The 16,315-nt window shown below is 54.5% G+C and overlaps 1 protein-coding gene across 2 annotated transcripts; it reads left to right on the top strand.

Annotated features, from left to right (window-relative positions):
• The first annotated feature begins 1,811 nt into the window (after positions 1-1,811).
• On the top strand, positions 1,812-14,747 carry TMEM145 (transmembrane protein 145). Of its 2 annotated transcripts, none has more exons than XM_032964704.2 (15): positions 1,812-1,831; positions 3,440-3,514; positions 4,895-4,972; positions 5,280-5,366; positions 5,502-5,591; positions 6,117-6,201; positions 6,792-6,863; positions 7,615-7,683; positions 8,155-8,235; positions 8,681-8,759; positions 9,084-9,177; positions 9,819-9,991; positions 10,114-10,234; positions 10,521-10,781; positions 11,172-14,747. In XM_032964704.2, exons 2-15 carry the CDS (start codon positions 3,488-3,490, stop codon positions 11,313-11,315), a joined length of 1,461 nt encoding a protein of 486 aa, XP_032820595.2. In that variant the 5' UTR covers positions 1,812-1,831; positions 3,440-3,487; the 3' UTR covers positions 11,316-14,747. The 2 variants fall into 2 exon arrangements, with proteins under 2 accessions (XP_032820595.2, XP_032820594.2); XM_032964703.2 differs by lacking the exon at positions 1,812-1,831 and adding an exon at positions 1,838-2,287.
• The last annotated feature ends 1,568 nt before the right edge of the window (positions 14,748-16,315 follow it).

Below are 16,315 nucleotides of genomic sequence, written 5' to 3'. Positions count from 1 at the left end.
ATTTATTAATCTCTGGGGCCTAGCATAGCTCTGCCATGCAAGGTGCCATTCCATAGAACACAATACAACATAATTTCAGAAAGTATAACATCAGTCTTATAGACTCCCATTTAAAATCACCAACAATTTCAGCAATTCACCACCATCACCAGCCGTGCTCGCCACAATGTGGCAACTTGATTTCATTGGCTCAATCGCTGCCTAGGAAGCACAGCCACGAGCTGGAAGGCTGCCAGGAGGTGCCCTGGCGCCACTCGCAATTGCTGTGCAATTCCCTGTTCATGAAGATGTTTTCAGCCAATTAGCGAGCGTTTATACACGTGGGAGGAAAATGGAGCACGCGGAGAAAACCCACGGGAGCGAGGGGGAAACGCTCTATCCCATCATACAGAAGGGGCAGATGATATCACTCCGCACCTTCATAATATAGGTTTTTGGGTTAGATCGCGTTATTTATAAATGTGTCGTAACCCTCCACCACCCGACATGGCCAAACAGTAAAAAATGTGTCACGTTTACAAAGGACAAATAATTCACTACTTTAGCCCACCGGTGTGTTGAAGAGTGAATCAACATCATTTAAAATTTGAGTACGACGTTTCGCTGGTAATTACATCCAGCTTCATCGGGCAATTCGCCAATTCACCATTCTGGCCAATTGCCAGATGAAGCTGGATGTAATTACCAGCGAAACGTCGTACTCAAATTTTAAATGATGTTGATTCACTCTTCAACACACCGGTGGGCTAAAGTAGTGAACTATTTGTCCTTTGTAAACGTGACACATTTTTTACTGTTTGGCCGTGTCGGGTGGTGGAGGGTTACGACACATTTATAAATAACGCGATCTAACCCAACAACCTTTATTATGAACAATATTGGTCGCGAAAGCCTTCTACGTGTTGAACTCCGCACCTCGCTGTACTCTACTGCCTTCTGATGGCGAGCCAGTGTATGGGTCCTCGATGCTCACGGGACAAAGCGTGTCGTCTGTATGACCCACCAACCCTCACCGTCTCCACAGTGCTGGGTTACAGCCAGTCACGTGCGGTGCCACCGCTGCCCGATGTGCATAGGCGGGGACCCCCTCTGTTAGACATGGCTCAGAGTTCATTTTGTATTACAACTTTTAAGTGATATCCAAAATGGTCAAGTGTGAAGCGTCCAAACCGCGCTGACAATGCTCTGTTAAGAAGGGTCATTGCTCGAACGACGCCTATTGATTAATGTTCCTTTTAAAGCCGCACTGTTCGTTTTTTTTATTTAAAGCTGAGGTTTTTAGTGTTTTCTTGTTAATTCACAGCGTTGCCATGGAAACGGTATCACTCCGGTCCAGGCGACTTGAGGGCCACTTGACGTCACAATGCCGAGAATATCCGGCGCGATTATGCAATCGGGATGACGTCACGCGCGCGATTTCACTAACGGCTGCGTCATCACGCCGGCGTGACTCCGGTGATGAACGATGTCACAATCTGTAAAACGAATTATTCGGTGATGCTGCTGCGTTGGCAGTGATGCACAAACACAATGAACGAAGAAAATACGATGTTTCGGATAATTCCCCTTCATTGCTAAAAGAGCCACTACCTAAAACATGGGCTTATATATATTTTATTTGAAGGGCCACAGCGATCATAATTAATCTTTAGGCGCGTGACGTCATTTTCAAGCGGGCCAGTGACGTCACGTAGTGACGTCACGACCCTGCACCACCATTGATCGCGATGACACAAATGACGCAGACCCCCCCCGTGACGTCGCGCGGCAAAACCAGGTGCAGGAGACGCAGCGCCGGGGCGGGATAGCGCAGGGGTGAGGAGGTGAAGAGGTGAGGGTAGGTGGTGGTGAGGGAAGAGGTGAAAAGGTGAGGGAAACAGGTAGTGAGGGAACAGGTGAGGAGGTGAAGAGGATGTGGTGAGGATAGAGGTAAGGAGGCGACTGAGGATGTGGTGACGAGGTGGTGAAGGGAGCGGTGAGGTGGTGAGGCAAGAGAGAGGTGAAGAGGTTGAGGGAAGAGGTGAGGAGTTGGTGCAGACGTGAGGGAGGTGAGGAAAAGAGGCGAGGGAGGTGAGTGAGGAGGCGAGCGAGGAGGTGAGCGAGGAGGTGAGGGATGTCGCGAACGGCGCTCGCGCCTCTGCCGCTCCGCCTCCTCCACCTCGTCCCCTTCCACCACCTTCACCTCGTCCGCCTCGCCGCAGTCGCCCTGGCGCTCCACCTCCTCGTCCTCCTCTTCGCGCCCCATGCCTCGGCCAAGATCGTGCGCGGCTCCGTGCGCGCGCCCGAGGTGCGCGCGCGTGAATGCTCTGTTTTTCCGACCCCCCCCCCGACCCCCCCACCACCTCCCGACCCCCAGGACCCCCCCCAAACCCACCAGGACCCCCCCAAACCCACCAGGACCCCCCTCCAGACCCACCAGGACCCCCCCCGACCCACACGACCCCCCCCCGACCCACCACGACCCCCCCCCCCGACCCACCACGACCCCCCCCCCCCGACCCACCAGGACCTCTCCCCAGACCCACCACGACCCCCCTCCAGACCCACCAGGACCCCCCCGACCCACCAGGACCCCCCCCCCGACCCACCAGGACCCCCCCCCGACCCACCAGGACCCCCCTCCAGACCCACCACGACCCCCCTCCAGACCCACCACGATCCCCCTCCAGACCCACCAGGACCCCGACCCACCAGGACCCCCCCTCGACCCACCAGGACCCCTCCCGGACCCACCAGGACCCCCCCCCCAAACCCACCAAGACCCCCCTCTAGACCCACCAGGACCCCCCCCCCCCCGACCCACCAGGACCTCTCCCCAGACCCACCAGGACCCCCCCGTGACTGCAATTTTGTTTCTGGAGACTGAGCACGTGACCTGGCGATAATGTGCGCGCACTGTGTGTGTGCGCACATGGTAATGTGGGAATGCGGGTGAGTTGACAGGTGTATGTGTTCACACGTGTATTTGTGTTTATAGGGGTGTGTACACGTGCGTGTGCACACGTAGTGTGTTGACAGGACAGTGTGGTTAGGTGCACACACAGGTGCATGTATGTGTGTCTACTTGGGTGTGCATAGACGTGGGTGTTTTAACCCGGCTATGTACACGTGTGTGCCCATGTATGCCTGTGTGTTCACGAGTTTGTGTTTGCCGTGGTTCATACGCTGCGCCTTAAACCCGGCTACCTAAGTTCAGTTTCCACCCACGTCTAACATCAGTGGCGAGTTAAAATTGAACCTGCACTGGGCCTCCCCTAGGACATTAGTCTACACTGAGTACCTTGTGCAGAATGTAAACATCAACACTGGGGAGACGTGTGGCCTGCCATGGTGCCTTCTGCGGCACCCCAACATGCACCCTGTTGACCTTAACAGGTTATCGCAAACATCACTTTCAATATGGGATGACTTTGTCCACGTGTCTCCGTGTCGCGTCTAGGACTGGCTCTTCCTCACGCGCTTCTGTTTCCTGACCGACTACGGAAAGATGGAATTCCTCTTCCGCTACCCTGAGGTGAGTGGTCTTGGGTGGCCTAGTGTCCACCCCCATGTGTCCACCCCCGTGTGTCCACCCCCGTGTGTCCACCCTGTGTGTCCACCCCCGTGTGTCCACCCCCGTGTGTCCACCCTGTGTGTCCACCCCCGTGTGTCCACCCTCTTGTGTCCACCCCCATGTGCCCACCCCCATGTGTCTACCCCATGTGCCCACCCCCATGTGTCTACCCCCGTGTGTCTACCCCGTGTGTCTACCCTGTGTCTACTCCGTGTGTACACCCCCATGTGTCTACCCCTGTGTGTCTACCCCGTGTGTCTACCCCTGTGTGTCTACCCCGTGTCTACCCCGTGTCTACCCCTGTGTCTACTCCGTGTGTACACCCCTGTGTGTCTACCCCTGTGTCTACCCCGTGTGTCTACCCCTGTGTGTACACCCCTGTGTGTACACAGCCATGTGTCTACCCTGTGTGTCTACCCCGTGTGTCTACCCCTGTGTGTACACCCCTGTGTGTACACCCCTGTGTCTACCCCGTGTGTCTACCCCGTGTGTCTACCCCGTGTGTCTACCCCGTGTGTCTACCCCTGTGTGTACACCCCTGTGTGTACACCCCTGTGTGTACACCCCCGTGTGTACACCCCCGTGTGTCTACCCCGTGTGTCTACCCCGTGTGTCTACCCCGTGTGTCTACCCCTGTGTGTACACCCCCGTGTGTACACCCCCGTGTGTCTACCCCGTGTGTCTACCCCGTGTGTCTACCCCCGTGTGTACACCCCCATATGTCTACCCCGTGTGTCTACCCCTGTGTGTACACCCCCATATGTCTACCCCGTGTGTCTACCCCTGTGTCTACCCCTGTGTGTACCCCGTGTGTCCACCCCAGTGTGTCTACCCCGTGTGTCCACCCTGTGTGTACCCCGTGTGTCTACCCCGTGTGTCCACCCCCATGTGTCCTCGCCGTATCCACCAGGGATAGTGAGCGTAGTGTCCATCTCGAATGTCTGTGGGGAGACGGAGCATCCGATTAATATTAACGAGCACGAGTGGCAAGTGGATCGTGAGAGTCACGAGTGAGCGATGTCCGTGTCACGAATGGAGAGAGCGGTGGTACAGCGGTTAGCACGCTGTGCGGCGAACCCAAAGATAAGATGAGTTTGATTTCCGGTCACAGCCAACATCGTTGACAGATATTTGAACTCTCCCCTAAGTCCTTTCAAACGAAAAATGTGTTTCTGTTGCAGTGTGAAATCATCAGCACTGGGGAAACAAAGGCAGCTGGGCGTGGTATTGTCCAATACCACACCCTCGTGTGCCGTTACAGCCTTAATAGGTACTCGCTAACAGCACTTGCCCCAAAACACCGTTAAAGGCTACACAGGGAATCTTTGTCTTCGTGTGCAGGCGCTTTGTTGCCAGAACGTGCTGCTGTACTTTGATGACCCGTCGCAGTGGCCCGCCGTCTACAAGCAGCCCTCCCAGGTGAGTGCCCACACAGCCACCAACAGTAGCAGCAGGGCCTGTCGTAAATAACAACAAGCTGGCAAGCCAGTCCCTTAACCCAGCCTCTGATATGTTAAGATATGCAGCATCTGTTTGCACAGGGGACGGCGGGGAGGGGTTCAGAGTGGGGGTGGCCACACAGGAGTCACGTGATTTACTGGAGGTTTGAGCTTATTTAGTGGTATAGAGATGCACCTTTGTGTTTTTGCGTGTACCTATGCGTACCTGTGAGCACCTGCGCATACCTGTTACAAGACCCGTGCTCGCCTGTGCGTTGTGTGAGCAGAGTTGCCAGCAGAAGGAACAGGTCCTACGGCCAGAAAACAACCAGGTGATCAACCTGACGACAGAGTACACCTGGTCGGGCTGCGAGGTGAGTCCACCTGCTTGTGTTGCTGTGTGTCTCTGTCAGTGCACCGCTGTGTTGTGTTACTGCTGTGTCTGTCACCCACCACTGAACCGCCACTAGGCCCCAACCTGCCTGTCCCCGCCGCCTGTCACCCCTCAGGTCGTGGAGGGAATGCTGGAGTGTCGAGGCTCGCGGAGTTTCCGCTCGGTGCGTGAGCGCTGGTGGTACATCGTGCTGAGCAAGTGCGAAGTAAGTCTGGCACACGCACACACGTGTGTGCATGTAAATTACACACACGTGTGTGCGTGTACATCACACACAACACGCTCATATAACATGCGTACGTGCGGTCATCACCCACCACCTGAACGTTTTACGTGTGTGTGCATGAGCGTATGTGTGTGTGTGTGTGCGTGCGTGTTTGCATGTGGTGTATACGTACATGTATAAGCAGTGTGTGTATATGTGTGGAGTGGTAGCACAGTGATTAGTGCATTGTTTTTCGAACCCGGCGATCCAAGTTCGATTACTGCTCAAGGCCAGCATCAGTGATACATTTTTGAACCGGTTCTGGGCCTCCTCTAGGTCGACTTAGCCTTAAATCAGTACCTGATGTGTTGTGTATTAAACATCAGCACTGGGGAGATAAAGGTTGGCCGGGCATAGTCCAGGCCACACCACTTGTCCCAATGGTCTGTTAAGACTATAGGGGGCATCTGATTCGATTCCTGCTCACGGCCAACATCAGTGGCGTCTTTGTCTTTTGCTGCCAAGGGTGGGGGTTTGGTCGTGGACTTTGAGCTCACGCTGACCAATGGAGACTCCTTCTGGACTCGGCACTTCTCTGCGGACGAGTTCGGTACGGATCTGGTGAAAGCACGGACACATGCATGCACACACACACATGCACGCACACACACACATGCACGCGAACACACACATGCACGCACACACACACGCCTTCACACTATGCCTGATGTCGACATGGATCCAAGTGCATGTGTCTTGTATCTTTGTAAATGTGTGTGTACCTTTGTTCCCATGTTTGAGTCTGTCTGTGTGCATAATCATGTATGTGTGTGTGGTCTATTTGCATACACTTGTGTCTGTGTGTGTGGGGGGAGCGGCAGTGTAGCGGTTAGCGCGCTGAGCATCGAACCCGGGGACCCGGGTTCGATTCCCGCTCACGGCGAACACCAGTGACGATTATTTGAACTGGTCCTGAGCCTCCCCTAGGTCGACTCAGCCTCAAATGAGTACCTGGTGCGGTGTGTAAACATAGCCGCTAGGGAGACAAAGGTGGTCGGGCGTGGTGCTGGCCACCCACCCCCTCGTGTACCATTCTGGCCTTCATATATGCTACTCGCTAACAGCACTTGCCCCAACAGTCTGTTTAGGTGATACGGGGATCTTTGTCCCGTACATGTTTGCACGTGCGTGTGTTTTCAGGAATCCTGCAGGCAGACATCACGTACCTGCTCGTCTTCTCGGCTGTTCTCGCTGTGTCTTGCTACTTTGCGGGTGACGTACACACACTCACGCACACACTCATGTCAGGCAGGAGAAACTCGCCAACCACACACAGATACCACACTCACCGACTCAATAGGAGTAACTCGACAACCACACCATCCGTACTCACCACACTCACCTTTACACAGGTGACTCACCTATATATTAATAGTGAAAAGTGATTTCAAGCTCAAATTAGCATTGAGGCATAAATGCTCATTTCATGGTTGCAGCCCTGCTGAACCAGTGGTGGAAATTACACATTCGTATGGCAGACTTCAGTCATATGTAGACATTATATGAATCTACGTTGTATTGAACAGACTCTCAAAGAGACCCTTGGACTCGCATAGAGACCCATATACTCACACAGACCCCAGAGACCCACAGATTAATGTAGAGACCTACGCCCCCACAACACAAAAGCGCCCAGTGCGTCTGTCCAGCTCCTCGAGACGCAGTCACACTTCGAAGGGCCCGGGTTCGACTGTGGACCTGCATGCCTCTCAGTCTCCTTGGCCAACAGCTATTGCCCTCGCCACACTGCCCCCATGCCCCCGTGCCCCCTGTGTGCGCGCACACACTGCACCATCACCGAGGTGTCGTCGCCCGTCGGCGTGCAGACGCAGGAGCAGCTTTACTGCACATCTGTGAAAAAGAGCTTTAGAGCTCATTGGATTCCTCGAGTATAAATAAATATTCTGATTCTTATTGTGTGTTGTATTGTATTATCTTCTGGTCTCTTATCCCGGTCTCGCAGACTTGCTGAGGAAGCGCCAGCTCTTCCACTCCACATACAAACTGTTCATGGCGGCTGCGGGGATGCAAGGCATGTGCAAGCACACACGCGTATACATGTATATGTGCGGGTGCGTGGGTGGACGCGGACGCTTGTGTACGCGCAGACGAGTGTACGCGGGCGGGCATGTGGTCGAGTTACATTGGTTTGGACGGGCGAGTTAGTGAGCAGGTGAGTGAGGGAGTGGGTGGGTGAGTGAACACTGTTAGAGGGGGTGGGTAAGTGAACAGATAGTGAGTGTGCAGTGGGTGGGCAGGCAGGTGTCAGCGACTGGTGAGTCTGGGTGGATGAGTGAATGGTCAGTTTGGGTGAGGATGTGGTGGATTGTGGTGAATAAGTATGAATGAGTGAGTTAGAGCAGTGGACCACTGTGTGGGGGGAGTAAGAGGGGGTCAGTGAGTGAGTGAATGAACGAGTGAGTGGTTGGGTGAGTGAGTTGGTGAGAGCGAGCTGCCTGCTCAAATACTCACCTTTCCCCCCCCCCCCTCCTCATCTCCACAGTGCTGAGCCTCCTACTGATGTGCATCTACTGGGGAGGGTACGCACGCACGGGCAGTGGGAACCAGCCCGTGCGCGTACTGGGTGAGTGGACGCACCAGCACCACTCGCCGCCTGTGCGAGCCAGAGGGGTGGTCTGTTGTGTGCGTGCGTATGTACGTGTGTGTCTCTTTATTTTATTGATGTGCTATGAAGGACCACTGAACGGAACATCGTCTGTTATACTTTCTCTTTGTGGGGAGCGGTAGTGTCGCTGTTATTGTGCTGCACTACGAACCCGGCGACCCGAGTTTGATTCTCCCTCACGAACAACACCGTTGACGATTATCTTAGCCGGATTCCTGGGCCTCCCCTAGGTCGAATCAATCTCAATTGTGTACCCGGTGCGATGTGGCCGTGCATGGTGCTGGCCACCCACTCCCTCGTGTCCCAGTGCCGGCCTTCATCGGTGCTGCCTAGCTCAAAGTACTTGCCCCAGCACTCCGTTAAAGGCTACGGGGTGGGGGGGCTGTTTGTGTGCACTGTGCAGGTAAGTTGCTCTTCTCAGCCAGCTTCCTCACCTTCCTGCTCCTGCTCATCCTGCTGGGGAAGGGCTTCACGGTTACGCGGTACGCACGCACACGTGCACACATGCTAGCACACATGCTAGCACACATGCTAGCACACGTGCACACGCGCACACGCGCATACGCACACGCGCATACGCACACAAACAAACGCACACAAACACACGCACACAAACACAATGCACGCACACAAGCATCCACACCCACGCACACACTGAGTTTGATTGCACGTGTCAGCATGCGTATGTAAGTGCGTGTAACAGTTTCACTGCGTGTATATGTGTGTGTGAATGTACCTTGACCCATGCCCCACCGCTATCGGTAATCGTGAGTTGCGCCGTGTCGCCCCCGCTGCCCGCTGTGCAGGGGCCGCATCAGCCACGCAGGGGTGGTGAAGCTCACCGTGTACATGACGCTCTACACCACCACCTACGCCAGCCTCTTCATCTACGAGGCAAAGGTGAGCGAAGCGCTCACCCGTGTGGACGACACCGTTCTCGCCCGGGTGGATGCACCCGGCCTGTAATCCAGCACTGTGGTGATCAGGGTTGGTGGATCACGCAAATGTTGTGAAACTCCCTTCCAGTGGGTGTCGAGGAGGTGTCATACCCTTGGTTTGTTCGATCTGTTTGGCATCGAGTGTTTCCCCCCCTCACACGCATGTTTTCTCCCTTTTCCACTTCTCCGTGGTTCCTCATGTTTTCTCTCTCTTCGCGAGTGAGCGGATGCTGTGCGGCGCGTTACAAGTTGAAATAATGTATCGGTAGTGTAGTGGTTAGTGCACTGCTCTGCAACCCAGCAACCCGAGTTTGATTCCCGTTAACAGCACATGTCCGTGACAAATGTCTGAACCGGTTCTGGACCTCCCCTAGATCGACTGGGCCTTAGATGAGTCTCGGGTGCGGTTTTAAACAACATTGGGGGGAGACAGAGGCGGCTGGGCGTGGTGCTGGCCACCTCGCCCTCGTGTGCCATGCGGTTTTTCATAGGTGCTGCTCACAAAGAGCTCTTGCCCCAACAGTCTGTTATAGCATACACGGGGGATGTTTGTCTTTTGCGTTTGTGTATACTTAGCGTGGCACGCTGCTGTTGTGTGTGTAGTGGTTTGACCCGGGCCAGGTGCTGTACACCTACGAGTCTCCCGTGGGCTATGGCCTCATGCTGATGCAGCTGACGGCGTACGTGTGGTTCTGCTGCTCTGTGTACCGCACGCTGCAGCGCCACCCCGACAAGCAGCGCTTCTATGTGCGTTTCTTCGTCGCCTACACTTTCTGGTGAGATGCAGAGAGAGAGAGAGAGACACAGAGAGAGAGATAGCCAGCGCTTGTGGCTCGTTAGAACCACGTGGCTCATTCAAGTCGTGGCTGTTATCCCCCTCACCCCTTCCCTTGTGGAGGTTTTTCTCGGTGCCGGTCGTGGCTCTAATCGCGAACTTTGTGATGGCGAAGTGGGAGCGCGAAAAGATGGTGAACGACATCCAGCTGGGTATCCACCTCTACGCCCACGCCGTCTTCCTGGTGAGGCAGCGGCGGGCACGCAGATGCGCGGCGTGGTATGATTACGATTATTACAGCATGTGGTAACAACCAGGGCGGACGCTGGATTCGAACTGCGAACCTCTGCAACCACAAGCGGCAAACACGCTACCGCTGTGCGCAGTTATGCAGAACTTTTGTACTCGCTCACTCGCCCACTCACCTGCTCACTTACCCACTCAGTCTCTCACTCAGCCACTCACCCACTGAATCGCTCACCCACCCACTCCTCCGCGTGTCTCCCCCTTTCCTTCTGCACCGACCGCAGGTGATGACCCGGCCGTCCGCCGCCAATCGGAACTTCCCGTTCCACGTGCGCACCTCCCAGATCGGGGCGCTGGGAGCGGCGCTGCCCGGGGACGAGTGCGCGTTCGCGCAGCACGCCTACGGGCCTGGCGCGCGGGGGGGCGGCGACGCGCGGGGGGGCGACTCGCTACAGCAGCAGCATCACGCCTACAGCAACGGCAACTTCGTGTCCGACTCAGTGGGACCCAACCTCACTGAGCTGTTCTGTGTCTCCGGCTCCAAGGTCCGTGTCACGCTCTCTGCCTTCCTTTGTCTCACTCCATCGCACTGTCTGTGTCTCTCTCTTGTATGCGTCTATGTCTACAGCATGTGCGTTTTTGTATGCGCCTGTGCCTGTGAATGTGTGTATGTCTCTTTGTTTACGTGTGTCCGTATGTATGTGTGTGTATCTATATGTCTATATATGTCAGTATGTGTGTCTTTGTGTATTTATGTTTTTGTGTAGCTATGTCTCTGCATGTATATCTCTTTGTCTCTCTGTGCGTCACCATATATATCTCTACGTGAGTGCAGCAGAGTGGCTCTATATGTGTCTCCCTCTCTCTACGTACCTCTGTTTCTGTCTAGATCTCTGAATGTCTACGCACGTCTCCGTGTGGCTGTGTGTGTGCAGGGCGCTCTGTTCGCGCCGGGGGGCTCAATGGGCAGCTTCGTGGATCTGGGCTCCCCCGTGGCCGAATCTCCCGAGCCCGGGACCCCAAACCCGGACGGGAGCCCCCCGGGGGGGGCCCGGGGCCCCACCAGCCTCCCCGCCTAGCATGGGTGGCAGGGGCCCTCCCCCCGCACGCGTCTCACGGATAACGCGCACGGAACATAGACAGCACGGAGATTACGGCGTCGGCCCCTTTTACCGGCCGGATAGAAGGTGCTCCTTTCAGAGCCAGATAACACCGGCGGCATCACCGCCGGAGTTTTTGTGCCAAAACCGCCGGGCCCCACGGCCCCCGGGGCTCGGGGCCAGGAGGTGGGGGTGCGCGGGGGGGCCTGGCTCGGCGAGGGCTCCGAGGGTTCCACCGCTGGCGCCGCCGTGGCAGCGTGCTCGGCGCCCAATCGTCCGGGGTGGCGACGCGGTGGTCGAGCGGTAGCGCAGCGATTTTGCCGCTCGTTGTGGAGGTTAGCGATACCAGCCACCGTGGCTGCCCCCCCCCCCCGGTTAATACTGCGCTGCGTATTGAGCATTAATCATTCTGCGCGCCGTCTGATTTATAGCAGACGCGTTAAAGATCCCGTGGTGTTATTCAAAATAGAGTAGTGTGTGTGTGCTAGCGTCACGGTCCAAACTTGACAACATTTAAAAAAATATAAATAACTCGTCAAATAATTGAAGCCACATAGCGACGTTGCCCCCTACTGTGAAACAACCCCAGGCTGTGTTTTTGAAACACAGCAGCACCTTCCTTGGCGATGATTGCCCCGCCGCACTGCGGGATGGCGCGAACACCAAGTGATGTAACGTGTGGGGTCAGGGGTGCCTTGTGCAAAGCAAATGTGAATTCGTTTACGAAACATTTCTTGTTGACCTATGTATAATACTCAACGCCATCATTCCTCTGGGGGTCGATACAATGCGGTCCCGGTGGCTGGGATTTTTCGCGATGCCGAGTTCGCCAATCGATTCGTGACCTGGCTCTTTGTGGTGAGTGGCAGCGCCTCTCGTGGTTGCAGGGCAACGTTACGCCCCGCGAGCGGATTCCGATGCACGCACGACGCATCGCTTGTCGTGGGCTTTTGAGTCATTCGCTGCGAGTCAAAATTTCCTGTGCGAGTCCACCTGTACTCATCCTGCTGGTGCTGCTGGTGATATTGGTGCCGGTGGTGCTATAGCAGTATTGCCAATGCTGTGCTGCTGCTGGTGGAGATACTGACGGTGTTGGTGGTTGTAGTGTTGGTGCTGATGGTTCTCGTGGGGGTGATACTGGTCGTGGTGTTGGTGCACATTGCCTGGCACAAGCGTCGTGGTGACGTCACCGCCACTTAGTGGCGAATGGCGGTTGTTGTTGGTGTTGGTATGGGGAGCGGAAGCGCAGTGGTTAGTGCACTACGATACGAACCCGGATATCTGGGTTAGATTCACGCTCAATATATCTGAACTGGTCCTGGGCCTCCCCTAGGTCAACTCAGCCTTAATGAATACCCTGTATGGTGTGTAAACATCAGCACTGGGAGGCAAAGGCGGCCGAGCATGGCCACCCACCCCCCTTGCGTGCCATGCTGCCCTTGTGTTCGCTAACAGCGCTTGCCCCAACAGTCTGTTATGGGCAACACGGGAGACCGTTGCTTTGCTGGTGGTGGTGGTGATGGTGGTAATGCTGCTGATGTTGGTGGTGGGGCTGTTGGTGGTGGTGTGGATTGTGGCGGTACTGTGGCTGATTGTTGTTGAGCTCGGCAGTATTCTTTTACCGGGTCGCTGGTGGCGGTTTGACTGGCGTAAGGTGGCACTTGACTCGCAGCCACAGGTATAGCGGCCAGAGGTATACTGGAAGTGGTGTGACGGGTGAGAACATAGAGCCCTGACTAAAACTAAAATGAATCCCCTGTCAGTGCTGGGCTGCCGCTCGCAGAGATGCGAGGAGAGACGTGCTGGTCATTATTCATCCATTTCAATCCCGGAATTCATTTTTTTTTCCATCTCCTAAATTTTCCACGGAGAACGGCAGCGATTTGTTAAACGCGACGGGTGAGGAGGGTTTAGCGTGTGTGTAGTGTCCACGGTGTGTGTGGGGGGGTGTTTGAGTTTGTATCGTGTTCACAGTGTGTGTATATGGAGTATGAGGGTTTGCATGGCGTGTGTATGGAGTATGTGGGTTTGCAGGGCGTGTGTGTATGGTATGCATAGTGTGTGTGTATGGAGTATGTGGGTTTGCAGGGCGTGTGTGTATGGTATGCATAGTGTGTGTGTATGGAGTATGTGGATTTGCATGGCGTGTGTGTATCGTATTCAGGGCGTGTGTATGGTATGCCCAGGGCTGTGTGTATGGAGCGCATGGCGTGGGTGTGCACACACGAGCTTCATGTGTGCACAATGCAGCCGCCGTGTTTGCTTCTCGTCTCCTGCCATCACCACGCGTGCCCCGATCTCTTTGTCCCGGTTACCCCGGCAACCAGCCAGGCGATGAGCTCGCTGGTGCCGCGACCGCCCTGCAGGGTCGTGGTCACACCAGCCCTGGCCCTAACCATCGCCCTAACGCTGCTGTCGCCCTAAAGCATTGCCCCTAATCCTATCTCTAACTCTCACCCTAATCCAACCATAGCTCAAACTAACCATAGCTATAACCATAACCCGAGCCCTAGCCCTTAACCTAACTGCCACCACAGAGCATAATCACAACCTTAGCCCACATTACGATCTTAATCATATCCATAAACCCAACCCCGAAACATCGCCCTAACCTATTCAGCTGCTGGGCATTGTGCGCTTGAGGGTGCGCTTTACGGTGCGCTTCTGCAGCCGTCTGGAATGCGCTGCCTTCCGATATTAGGATGCTACTGGAGCAATGCACTTTTAAATCGAGATTGAAAACTCATTTCCTTGGAACTGCTTTTTGTGTTCAGTTTGTCCTGGACCTGCGATAAGCACGGTTGGCTACGTACGGTGCGAAAGAAGTTCAACATACAACCTGGCCTAGCTCTAACCCTAGCACCTGGTATTCCCGTGTCTCCCCATATCCCAGTGCCTCCTTTCCCATGTGTTCCTGTGTCTCCCGTTGTGTCCCTGTGTCTCCCTCGTATGGTGTCCCCGTGTATCCGGTGGAGTCCCCCCCCCCCCCCCCATGTCCTGTACCATTGGTGTCCCGGTGTTTCCCTTCCCTACGGGTCCCCTGTGTCACGTCTGGTGGCCCTCCGGGACCGTTGTTGCTGTGCTGTGTGCTGTCTTCTTATATATCGGGTGTCAATGCGACCATTCGTGTTTTTTCTACATTCACAGTATTATACAAACATGAGCGTGTCGTGTGCATGCGGTGTAACTCGGTCGGTATTTATTCTCGGTCGCGATCGCAGTATTAAGCAGCGACGTGGAGTCGCTCTGCTCGCTCCCCCCCGCTAGCAGTGCTCTGGTTGTTATAATATTAATCTTTATTGATTTACCCAGGAAGCCACACTGAGTTGGAGGGACTGGGTTTTTTTCTGGAGGGTTTCTGCATTATATGTATGTTTAAAAAAAAATTATATTAAACATGTGTTCAGCTGACTGATGAGTGTTCACGAGGCTAGCCAACTGTCCTGGTTTTCCCAGGGATTGTCCCGCTTGTTGAGGAGGATGCGGCAGCTTCCACCTTGGGACATTAATATATACACAGTATATCCAGTGTATATCATATATTTATATTCCTTTAGACTTAGACTTTAGTGAAAAGGCCAAAGGCCCATGGAGTTAAATCCTGCCACGCCTTCCATCACGGGCCCTGCTCCACAGGTTCGACACCAGGCAGGGCGCCTCGTTTAGCCAACCTGACCCAAACACCCCGGTGCCAACGTGGGAGCACCACCACCCGCTCTGTGGATGCACTCCAGCGACTCGCTGCGACGTCGCTCTTTGTCCACGAGTGCCCGCCGCCTGACCGGACTCGACGCTGGACTCGGAGCCCTCCCTGCCCCTCCCGCGCTGTCGCTGCTGTTGCTGTTGAGGCTGCTGTCACAAGACGAGAATACTGCTAGTAATAATGATGATAATGGGAACAATGAGTTCAACACAGCTCGGGGTGTCAAGGGCGAGCTGTCCATGCAGGATGTTTTTTTTTCATTTATTAGGTATAACCCTGTGAGCCATGCGGCTCTTGACTCGGGTGCAACCGCAACAAAACAAAAACATGAACAAGAAACATCTTAAAGTCACTACACGCAACAGAAAAATCCAGGAAAAAACAGCAACAGTGTGACCGTGACCCTCGTCTCAGAGAAACGGCGTCTGAAGATGGCACTACGGGACTACTACAGGACTTCCATAATAGATCATTTTTTGGGTTAGATCGCGTAAAATTTACGAAAAAATGTGCGTAAATTGGTCGCGAAAGTCGACGTGTTAAACTACAGGACTGTCGCGTCCTCGTGTCTATGCTGTTGCACCTTACGAACACTAGGCGGTGCACTTGTATGCTCTGTAAAGACATTTCGTGAGAACGAAAGCAGGACTGAATGTCCATGTTAAATCGTCAAGCTTGTAAGACGCTGACTTAAGTGACGGACTGTCTTATCAGTGTCCCTCATTACGAACCCCCCCCCCCCCCCAAAGATCCCGTCAGTCGCTTATCTCATGAGCTTCACTTTACGCCAGGCTTTTATCGGTATCATAACTATATTCATACCACGTAAAGTAATTTCGTTCAAAAATACATCTACATTTTGATGCGTACATGCTAAAATATAAATGTTACAATCTGTCATTGGTACGGTTCAGGTATGCCCTTCTAAATCGATGCAACACGCAACTCTCTACCGGTCCACTGCCAGGTCCACGGGTGGTGGCGCAGTGGTGAACACTCGAGGCTCACAGCAACAGGGGGCTTGGGTTCGATTTCTGACCTGGGCGTGGGGGTCTGTGTGGAGTTTGTAACGTTCTCCACCTGCTCTGGGTTACCTCCCTGCTGCCGTGGCTAGGAGATATTAACTACCTCGCCTGTTATGCAGGAGGATCGTGGGTTCGATTCCGACCCTGACGCCTGCTGTACGTTTGGAGTTTGCGTGTCTCTCTCCCCGTGGTCGTGTGGATTTTTCTCCAGGTCCTCCGGGTGTTTTCCCCTCCATATTTATAATCGACAT

The sequence above is a fragment of the Petromyzon marinus genome, chromosome 32 (genome assembly GCF_048934315.1).
Source record: "Petromyzon marinus isolate PM22_M1 ecotype Great Lakes invasive population chromosome 32, UKy_Petmar_22M1.pri1.0, whole genome shotgun sequence".
NCBI lineage: Eukaryota > Metazoa > Chordata > Hyperoartia > Petromyzontiformes > Petromyzontidae > Petromyzon > Petromyzon marinus.
Note: the sequence above shows the minus strand (reverse complement) of the source record. Positions and strands in the feature narration are given on the sequence as shown.

What these genes read in the sequence shown, in the direction of transcription:
- TMEM145 (XM_032964703.2), top strand. Translation starts at nt 2,114, where the DNA reads ATGTCGCGAACGGCGCTCGCGCCTCTGCCGCTCCGCCTCCTCCACCTC. An exon ending in AAGGGCTTCACGGTTACGCG is followed by an intron (nt 8,760 to 9,083) that starts GTACGCACGCAC and finishes CCCGCTGTGCAG; the next exon opens with GGGCCGCATCAGCCACGCAG. An exon ending in TCTTCATCTACGAGGCAAAG is followed by an intron (nt 9,178 to 9,818) that starts GTGAGCGAAGCG and finishes TTGTGTGTGTAG; the next exon opens with TGGTTTGACCCGGGCCAGGT.